Source organism: Pelophylax lessonae (assembly GCF_965119305.1).
Source record: "Pelophylax lessonae genome assembly, chromosome: 8".
NCBI lineage: Eukaryota > Metazoa > Chordata > Amphibia > Anura > Ranidae > Pelophylax > Pelophylax lessonae.
Window position 1 is genome coordinate 299,808,667 of NC_138775.1, and position 10,825 is coordinate 299,819,491.

General features: G+C 48.8%; 1 protein-coding gene across 1 annotated transcript in view; it reads left to right on the plus strand.

Annotated features, from left to right (window-relative positions):
• The window catches only part of ARMH1 (armadillo like helical domain containing 1), a gene marked incomplete at its 3' end in the record, with an annotated part of 40,208 nt that extends 36,566 nt beyond the window's left edge, over positions 1-3,642 (plus strand). The window contains exons 9-11 of the mRNA XM_082266383.1: positions 223-300; positions 2,290-2,371; positions 3,620-3,642. Coding sequence (XP_082122509.1) covers positions 223-300; positions 2,290-2,371; positions 3,620-3,642 — 183 coding nt within the window. The remainder of the gene's footprint in view (positions 1-222; positions 301-2,289; positions 2,372-3,619) is intronic.
• Between the last annotated feature and the right edge of the window lie 7,183 nt (positions 3,643-10,825).

Below are 10,825 nucleotides of genomic sequence, written 5' to 3' on the forward strand. Positions count from 1 at the left end.
TCTATCATATAAAATACATCTATGATAAAATTTTACATCCGCCATTTCTTTGTAAGTGGGCAAATATACACAGTCTGCACGGTTCAAATCATTATTTTCCCGCTGTATGTATATTGGATATAGGCAACTTCAATTGGTTATTCCAAATTGGCGATTCCACCTGTGCACTGATTGGATGGGGTGTGTATGTGAGCTGACAGATGTCTCCACCTCTTGTTGCAGTATTTTGTGTCATCGTTTCCTGCGGTGGAGGAAGATGTGCGGACAGCGATGGGGGAGAAGTTATTCCGCATGCTAATGGTAGGATTATTGGTCATTGGGATTTCCCTGGGAAGTTTTCTCCATCAGCTCCAATCACACAGAATGTGTTTTTTTTTTACAATTTATTTTTAGTAACAGAAATTATTTAACCACTTAAGCCCCGGAAGATTTTACCCCCTTCCTGACCAGGGCCTATTTTGCGATTCGGCACTGCGTGACTTTAACAGACAATTGCGCGGTCGTGCGATGCTGTACCTAAACAAATTTGACGTCCTTTTTTTCCCACAAACAGAGCTTTCTTTTGGTGGTATTTGATCACCTGTGCGATTTTTTGATCATGCGCTATAAACAAAAAAAGAGCGTAAATTTTGCAAAAATAACAATATTTTTCACATTTTTTTATATCAAATTCCCCAAAAACAAAATGTAAAAATCAAAATTTTTTAACATTTTCGGCCAATTTGTTTTATGCTACCTATGTTTGGTAAAAAAAATCGCAAAAAGCGTATTTTGATTGGTTTGCGCAAAAGTTATTGCGTTTACTAACAAAGGGAAAGATTTTTGTCATTTTTGTTGTTTTTTTTTTTAACGCGTAATGGCGGCCATCTGCGATTTTTTTTGCGGGACTGCGACATTGCGGTGGACAGATCGGACCCTTGACTGACATTTTTGACACTTTTGGGGGTACCAGTGACATTACTGCAGTAATCAGTGCTATACATATGCACTGTTACTGTAAAATGACACTGGCAGGGAAGGGGTTAACTTTATTTGAGAGGGAGGGGCTGTGTGTGTCCCTAGGGGCGTGATTCTAACTGTGATTGGCTGTGGCTTGAGGTGTAGGAACAGTGATCAACGGTCCTACATAGTAGAACCGTATGATCAGTGTTCCTACACAGAGGAGAATGACAGGCGGCTTGTTTACATCAGCCGCCTGCCTTCCCGCTGTCAGGGACGATCGCGAGTGAGCGGCAGACATCGGGTCCGCCGGTCACACGCACGGGGTGGTTCCGTGACTGCGCGCTCACTCCCCAGAGCCTCACAGGCTAGTGACGTACCGGTACATCACTTTGCCTGTGAGGGGCTGACCGCCGCAGTATATCTACTTGCGGCGGTCGGCAAGTGGTTAAGTACTGTTGCCATGGTTGCAAGAAATTGAAATTTGGTTTTTATTTGGCAGAAATCATACCCGGCAGCAGATATAATAGATATATAAAGTCATTAGTAATAACATTATAAAATGAAAAGGAAATAAATCTTCGCTATTTTGTGGCTGCCGCTCTTCATTACTAAGTGAAAAAATGAGAAGCTAAGTTTTTAAACCACAGCGCAAACCAGTTGCAGCCCGTCCATTGGGGGCGCAGGGGCGCCGCCCCCCCATCTATGCGTCCGGCCCCCTAATCTACATGCAGGGCGCCGGATGCATGGATTCCAATGGGGGTTTTTCTTTTTTAAGCACCCAATTAGAGCCAGAGGCTCTAATAGGCTTCAAAAAAGGGTGGGCTCGGGGTTCGGGGTTGGGAAGAGCAGTGATTGGATGCCAGGAGAGTTTGGCAGCCATCTGAAGAGCATGTAAAGGGGTGGGGGTGGGGAGGAGCTGTGACTCTGGAGGGGGTTAGAGATGAAGGATAGAGGTGTCCCTAATTTATCCTTTGAATGTCTCCTCACTGCCCCTGCTGGGTTTTTTCATTAAATTATGAAGAACAACAAGGAGAGGACCTGGAACACCCCCTGTTGTAGCCACAGTCAGATTTTATTGTGAACCTCGAGGGACATCTGTGGGTCACTCAACCCGTAAACTTCTACCTGTAACCCAATTATCAGATTCTTATGGATTATTTAATCATTTCTGATTGAAGTACCGATGATCATTCGAAGTCTTGGACTCTTCTCTGGATTAGCTAAGCGCTCTTTGTTTTGGGGTCACTAAGCTGTGATTAGGAGTGTCGGGGTATCTGATGTCAGTCTCATCTCCCCCCCCCCCCCCGTGTTTCTGTCATATTACCTGATCACGTCTGTTCTTTGCAGGAGAATGCTGAGCTATTGTACATGAAGTTGGACAGAGTTCACATTGACATCCTAATCTCCAACCAAGTGAACCCCCCCAGAGGTAAGTCCCGGCCCCCCATATCTCCCCCCCCCATAGCTCCGGTGGTCAGTACTGGGACAAGGTCCCCTAGAACCCAGGGTGAACATGCCAACCTGCACCCCCCAACAGGTATGACCATTATGTGTCAGCTACCCCCCCCCCCAAAAAAAAAAAATTGAGCACTAATCTTCATACTTATCCTCTCTCCAAATCTCCCTACTCCCAGAAACAATCTGCTTCCCCTGCCAGCACAAAATCCCCCCCCCCCCCAAAAAAAAATAAATCACCCCTTCTAGCACAAATCATCTACCCTTCAAATCCCTCAAATTCTCCCCCTTTCTAAAACCCCCCTCCCAGCACAAATTACCCCTTCCTCCCCACCATCTCCCTCCTAGCTCAAATCCTCCCCATTCATCCCCACTAGCACAAATCCCCCCCCCCATCTCCCTCTTAGCTCAACCCCCCCATTTATCCCCACTAGCACAAATCCCGCCCCATCTCCCTCTTAGCTCAAGTCCCTCCCCTTAAAAAAGCCCCCCCCCAAATAAAATGTACCCCATTCATCCCCACTAGCACAAATCCTCCCCATTCATCCCCACTAGCATAAATCCCCCCCCATCTCCCTCTTAGCTCAAATCCCCCCCCCCCATTTATCCCCACTAGCACAAATCCCACCCATCTCCCTCTTAGCTCAAATCCCTCCCCCCAAAAAAATGCCCCCCCCCAAAAAAAAATGTCCCCCATTCATCCCCACTAGCACAAATCCACTCATCTCCTTTTTAGCACAAATCCCCCCCCCCCTCATTCATCCCCACTAGTGCAAATCCCCCCCCCCCCAAAAAAAAAGTCCCCTCCTAGCATACATCCCCCCATTTATCCCCACTAGCACAAATCCCCCCCATCTCCCTCTTAGCACAAATCCCCCCATTTATCTCCACTAGCACAAATCTCCCCCCTCCCCAAAAAATGTCCCCCTCCTAGCACAATTTGCCTCCCCCTCCCCCCTCTACCTCTTCTAGCACAAAAGCCTCCTAACCCCAATCCCCCTAAATGACTACTCCTAGCACCACCACCCCACCCCCCCCCACCAAATGTCCCCTTCTAGAACACTTCTTATCCCCTCCCCCCATCTCCTCCTGGTGCCCCCCACACACACACACACACATGATACCACAGTGCCCAGGGCAGCCCTCCCTCCTGCCCACCCCTTGTTCCAGCTCTACCATTGATGCATGTTGTGTTCATGTACAATTATATTTCCTTCTGTAGTAAAGGAAGAGACCCGGTCCTGAACATGGACCATCCCAGGGACAGATGTCGGATGATTGACACCTGGACAGCACAAATTTTGCACATCGAAGGCCGGACCGTCCTTTGTACCCGAGAATCAGTGAAAGTCATCGGCCTTATCAGTTGATTTGTTTGTTTGTTGTTTTTTTAATAAAATATAAAAAGATTTCAAACTGTTCTGTCCAGCGCTGATCATTTCACATGCTGCCGGTGAGGGACCTGCTAGGCTAGGAGGACATGTGATGGTTTATGAGAACATGTGTCAGGGATTGAGGACATCAGCTGGGGTACAAGGACATTTATCAGGGTGAACCCCTAACCTAGTACTCTGTGATTGGCTTCAGCCAGCCACTAGGTGAGGGGTCCACCAGGGCTTCTGGATACTCAACCTTTGGCCCTCTAGCTGTTGCGGAACTACAAGTCCCACGAGGCATTGCAAGACCAACAGTTACAAGCATGGATCTCAAAAGCTGAGGCATCATGGGACTTGTAGTTCCACAACAGCTGGAAGACCACAGGTTGATCACCCATGCGCACTAGGCAGCTTATTAGTACAAAATGCGCTGCGCTCCAGTTCCACAAATAAACATAAAATATGAAATGTCTCAAAGGTGCAAAACTCTTGTAACAAAATGGTGAAAAAAGGAGGAATAAATCTTCAATGTCCTCCTCAACCACCCGAGAGAGACTTAACCACTTTACCACCGGAGGATTTTCCTGCTTTACGTCCAGGCCACTTTTTGCAACTTGACACTGTGCAATTTTAACTGACAATTGCGCGGTCATGCAACGCTGTACCCAAACTAAATTTTTTGTCCTTTTTTTCCCACAAACAGAGCTTTCTTTTGGTGGTATTTGATCACCTGTGCGCTTTTCATTTTTTGCGATATTAATAAAAAAATTGCAACAATTTTGAAAAAATAATATTTTTCTACTTTGACAGTTAAAAAAATCCAATATATTCAATTTTTGTCATATATTTAGGCCAAAATGTATTTCGCTACATGTCTTTGACAAAAAAAATTCTCAATGAGCGTATTTTTAACCGCTTTAAGACCGGAAGATTTTACCCCATTCCTGACCAGGCCATTTTTTGCGATTTGGCACTGCATTAATTTAACTGACAATTGCGCGGTCGCAGGCTGACATCGCTTCTCGGCCTTTTGGCTAAGATCAAGTGTAGTATCTGTTCTTATCAGTTGGTATGGACCCTGAGGGTTAGTATCGGCAGGGGCTGAAATGAACCGGGGCGCTCCAGACGTCACTGGGGGACCGGGAAGTAGGCACTGTCAGAGAAAGCCGGATGGGTCCGTTACCTTCTGATTTGAATGGGTCCGCCCCTACCAGTTTGAAGGGAGCAAGAGGGCTGGTTCGTCGTGGAGGCCGGTCTGTATTGCTCCTGGATGTAATTGGTGAGGAATCAGGATGGCGGTGGGAGGGCCTTTCCTCCTGGGTTGAATCTGGCCTTGCAAAAGGCTTGTCCCCAGTTGAAGGCAGGCTCACCCCAAGCTGTCCACGTTCCAAACCTCCTGGTAGGTAAGGGCTACACTGGGTCTGGCTATTGGGCCGGGGTAGAAAAAGGCCCGTAGTGTATGTGCCCCTGGGGTGGCAGCCCAGGGGTGCCTTAATTCTCACTGGTGAGGGGCAGCTCGCCTTGAGTTTTTCGGCACCATGGTCACTGCACCTACACACTTTTTTTAAGCACCTGCCTCTTGGGCAAGGCCTTTTGGCTTCGACCAGAGGAATTTTTATTCCGGCCGGAAGGCCTGCCTTTGTTTTTCACTTAGGCACTAATTCACTCCTCCACCTCCCCTTCCCCACCTTTTTGTTTGTGTGTATTTTTCTTTGTGGTGTGTCACTTCACTATCACTCTTCTCTTCCTGCACGACGAGTACGGTGTGGGTCTCTGGGCCTACCTTGAAAGTCTTGGGAGGGGGTGGACATGGCCTTTTGGCTTAGTTCGCCCTCTCTCATGGGGGTCTCCCTTCGGGGGAGCCCCACCCAGTACTTGGGGTGGGCTGTTTCGGCAGTCCCCCTGGAGAACGGGGTTTGCCAGGTCTCGGCCAGGCAAACCATAGGAAGTACCTCAGTCCCTGTCAGGAGTCTTGCGCCCCGGGGGATCAAGGTATAGGTCCAACCTCTTCGGAGGCCAGACCATTTTCGCACACCCTGTGCAGTTTTTGTGTGTTCACGTTTGCGTGTGTGCACTTTTTTATGCACCGGGTGCTAAGTCTTTTTTGAGTGTGATTTCACACGCTTCGGGCTTTAAAAAAAAAAAAAAAAAAAAAAAAAAAAAGACAATTGCGCGGTCGTGCGACGCTGTACCCAAATTAAATTGACGTCCTTTTTTTCCCACAAACAGAGCTTTCTTTTGGTGGTATTTGATCACCTGTGCGATTTTTACTTTTTGCGCTATAAACAAAAAAAGAGCGACAATTTTGAAAAAATAACAATATTTTTCACATTTTTTTATATGAAATCCCCCCCCCCCCCCAAAAAAAAATGTAAAAATCAAAATTTTTTAACATTGTAGGCCAATTTGTTTTCTGCTACATATATTTGGTAAAAAAAATCACTATAAGCGTATTTTGATTGGTTTGCACAAAAGTTATCGCAGCTACTAACTACGGGAAATTTATGTCATTTTTATTGTTTTTTTTTTAACGAGTAATGGCGACGATCTGCGATTTTTTTTTGCTGAACTGCGACATTGCGGCGGACAGATTGGACCCCTGACTGACATTTTTGACACTTTTGGGGGTACCAGTGACATTACTACAGTAATCAGTGCTAAAAATATGCACTGTTACTGTAATAATGACACTGGCAGGGAAGGGGTTAACTTTTATTGGTGATCAAGGGGATAACTGTATGCCTGGTGCTTACTGACGTGTGTGGGGGGAGGGGATTGAGTGACACAGGCACAGATCGCAGGTTGAGCTATGCTGAACCCTGCAATCTGTCCCTGCCTGTCACAGAGGAGATCCGCCCGCTTTGTTTACACAAGTGGGCGGATTTCCTCATTTGATCCCCGACGATCGGGGAAGAGCAGCGGGGATCACCGCCTCTCCTCCCCTGGCCCGACTCCCGCTGTGTCTGAATACAGCGGGAGCGAGCCTCCGGCGACGCGCACGCAACGCCCACAAGGGGGGGAGTCCAGCGACGCAGGTCTACGCCGCTGGACGATAACGAGTCACTTTGCCACAGTACGCTCAATGTGAGCGGTCGGCAAGTGGTTAAATCTGCTTCTCAAATGGATATGACCTCATATTATAAAGAAGCACATCACCCTTTATAAAAATTCCTTATTTTTTTTTTTAAAGCCCGTGGTGAGTGAAACGCACTCAAAAGCTACACTTGGTGCATAAAAAAGTGCAAACACGCAAAAGTGGGAAACACAAAAAGTGCACAAGGCGTACACATAGCCCTCCCCCGAAGAGGAAGGGCCCTAACCCTGATCCCCCGGGGCGCAAGGCTCCTGACAGGGACTGAGGTACTCACTTGGTCCTGCCTGGCTGAAACCAGGCAGACCCCGTTCTCTGGGAGGACTGCCGAAACAGACCACCCCAAGTACTAGGTGGGGCTCCCCCGAAAGGAGACCCCATTAGAGAGGGTGAACTAAGCCAGAAGGCCATATCCATCCCCAAGACTTTCAGGGCAGGCCCAAGGACCTACGCCATACTAGTCGTGCTGTGAAAGTATACACCGCCACATAAAAAAAGGACAAACTGTGAACACACACAACACAAAAAAGAGTGGGGAATTGGAAGTGGAGAAGTGCGGGTAGTGTCAAAGTGCAAGACCTTGACAGGCCCCCCGGCCAGGAATAAAAAATTCCTCTGGTGCCAGCCAAAAGGCCCGTCCCAAGAGGCAGGTGCGGGCAACTTCATCGGTCTTCAAGCACAACTCTCTGTAGAAAATGATTCTACTCCACTGGGAAATACCACCAACTCCCACCAGCTCAAAGGTCAGTGTGTGCAGGCAAGTACCCAGAAAAAGAGAATCACATGCTCTACATAGTGTGAAATCCACAAGATTTTTAATATAAAAGTGGTTTAAATTACGCTCACAATGAATTAAAAGTAATCAGAGCTGTTAAAAATGCCAAACTCCATCAGACATCGCAATTTTTGCCTTACTTACAGTAAATCTCTTCCCTGCGCGTTTCGTCCCAACTGACGTCTTCCAGGGCACGGGCCTTATGGCTAGGCAGACATAGGCAGAGGCAGAGTACATAGACTTTATCAGGAGCCTCACTTCCCAGGGTGTCAGTGAAGGTCCTTCTACTTTGGGAGGGGACCAGTGACACACCTTTTAGGCTTACTTAGCATTTTTTGTGCACCTCACCACAGGCTTGGAAAACCAGATTTCTGATGGAGTTAGGCCTTCTCGCTAAAATATCCTAATTAGAGGTATCTCAGTAGACTCCAGGGCTATTCAACCATGTGCAGGTCTTAATGCTATTGGGTGGAGCAATGTCAAAAAGAAGTTTACTTGAAAAACAGTTGTCATAATGCCTTTCGCTGACTTCCTGTCTGGAGAACCAAAAGTAAAAGGACACTATCTGAGTTGAGGAGGAGGAGCAACATCGCCAGAAGAATTTCATTGCTGATGAGATCTTGTTTGTAATTTTCTGCCCCAAAGCCAAGAACACCAAAGAGTTCTATACTGTCACCTTATCCTCCTCAGCCAGCTGCTTGAACACCTAGGCAGCCTTGCTACAGCAGTGGTGCAAAAACCTAGAACGAAAAAACCAGTGAGTGTACAAAAAACGTGCATGTGAACACAGTATGGAGTGCACTTAAGGGTGTGCTTTAAGTCCACCCCTGAAGGGGTAGGACCTCTACCCTGATCCCCTGGGACGTGTGGCTCCCCACAGGGACAAAGGGTTTCCAATGGTCTGCCTAGCCAGAAGGCCTGGCAGCAGCCAACAAGGCCCAGGCCTAGGGCGGCACTTTGCAGGGGGGGCAGCAAAAAAATGTCATTATTTGTAAAATGACTATGGGCTTCCTATTTATTATACAAATAAGTGAAATAATCCTATAATTACAATTAGTGGCAGCAAACACAAGTCCAAATATCTTATAAGAGTAATCTTACTAATCCCGTGACATAAGGCTGTACTAATGGGCACTTATAAGGCTGCACTGGTGGCCACTGATGGGGCTGCACTGGTGACCACTGATGAGGCCACTCTGATATGCTGAACTTATGGCCGGCGGGAAGAAGGTGAGCAGCCTTGTGTGTGACTGAATAGGAGAGGGGATGGAACAGCTGCATACAGAGGAATCCATCCCTCCGCACTCCTCCCGCTGCCACCGAACGGCTGATTCTCCTCTCCCTCCTGCAGTCACCCAGCGGCAGCAGGAGGAACACGGAAGAACAAACCCATCCACACACAGCCGTCCCATCCCCCTTCCATACAACTTGCTGGCCCCCTAGTGCTTTCCAGCCCCCCCTGCTCTTAACACCCCCCCTGTGCTCTTAACACCCCCCCCTGTGCTCCTAACACCCCCCCAGTGCACCTAACACCCCCAGTGCTCCTAACACCCCCCCCCAGTGCTCCTAACACCCCCCTGTGCTCCTAACCCCCCCCCCCAGTGCTCCTAACACCCCCCCTGTGTTTTTAACACCCCCAGTGCTCTTAACACCCCCCCTGCTCTTAACACCCCCCCCTGTGCTCTTAACAGCCCCCTGTGCTCTTAACACCCCCCAGTGCTCTTAACATCCCCCCCGCTCTAAACACCCCCCCCCCAGTGCTCTTGTCCCCCCCCAGTGCTCTTGTCCCCCCCCCAGTGCTCTTGTCCCCCCCCAGTGCACTTTAGCCCCCCTGGTGCTATTTAGCACCCCGGTGTTCTTCAGCTTCCCCCCTATGATCTCTGGCTCCCCCAGTGCTCTCCACTTCCCTTTTCTCCCTGGCTCCCCCCTCAGTGATTTCCAGTTCCCCCCCTTCCCTCCGTGCTCTCCACCCCCCTGGTTTTCCCTGTCCCCCCTGTGCTCTCCACCCTAATCGGAGCCGCCTTACCCGCGCATCGGTTTCCCCCGCTGCCAAGTGGGGGCAGGAGCACGCCGCCAGCAGCGCAAGCTTGCCCCCTTGCTTCCTGCGCGGGACCGATGTACATCTACCAATAAATATCACCTTACCTTATCGATAATTTGCATTTTTATTCTCGTGAGCGATTGTGTAGGCGGGGGCCCCAGTGCACTGCATTGCCCAGGGGCCTATAATGCTCTTAAGATGGCACTGGCAGGGGAGGAAGGTACCTGAGGGCCAAACATACTCCCCCGAGACATCAAGGCAAGCCTGAGGACTCACACCCTTCAGCTGTGAGAAAAACACACACAAAAGTGAAAGAGTGACAAAAAGTAGGAGAAAATACATAAAAAAAAGTGGCCATGCCAAATGTTCAGTGGCCTAGGCCCTGAGGCCTGGTAGAAAAAAATTGCCCCTGGACTTAGCCAATAGGCCAGGCCCTAAATGGCGCAGTGCAGAAAGAAAAGCTTTTGGTGACTGTGACCATGTGCCTTTACACACTGTGGGGTCCCACACCCAAGTGTTACTAAGGGCGCCCCTAGGGCGACTACTCCCAGGGGGCACAGACACTGCGGACCTTCTGCCTTCGCGGCCCATGGCCAGACAAGGTAGGCTAATCAAACCAGGAGGTAATGGGCTCTTCCAGCTGTCCTGGGGGAATTACTCCCGTGTCCCAACTGGCGGTGGGTACCCCAGGTTCTGTTCCAGCCAGTACTAACCTTCCAAGCCCCCATCACAGGTATGCATAACCACCAACCAACCTTGGTCAGGTCAGATGATAGCACAGCGCCCCCACTGGATCACTGATAAGAACAGATACTACAGTTTGTCTTAACCAAAAGGCCGAGAAGCGATGCTTGCTACAGCAGTACCAATCAGACTAAACCACCAAGAAACCACATGGGCTCAAGTTTGTGCTGTTTTATGGAGAAGACAATTTCCCTTTGGTCGCCCACGTGGACACCACCAACATTATCACCTTCCTGCAGAGGTACTGCAAAGAGGTCTGGTTCTCCCATTTTGTAGGTTGTGTTGCCCGTATGCACAGGTCTAGAGGAAGGTATGTTCAATATTGAAGATCTGTCCTGTAGAGTACATCCGTGCAGGAGACCATGCATGGATCAGAACTCTGTCTGCATCTTGGTCATCGC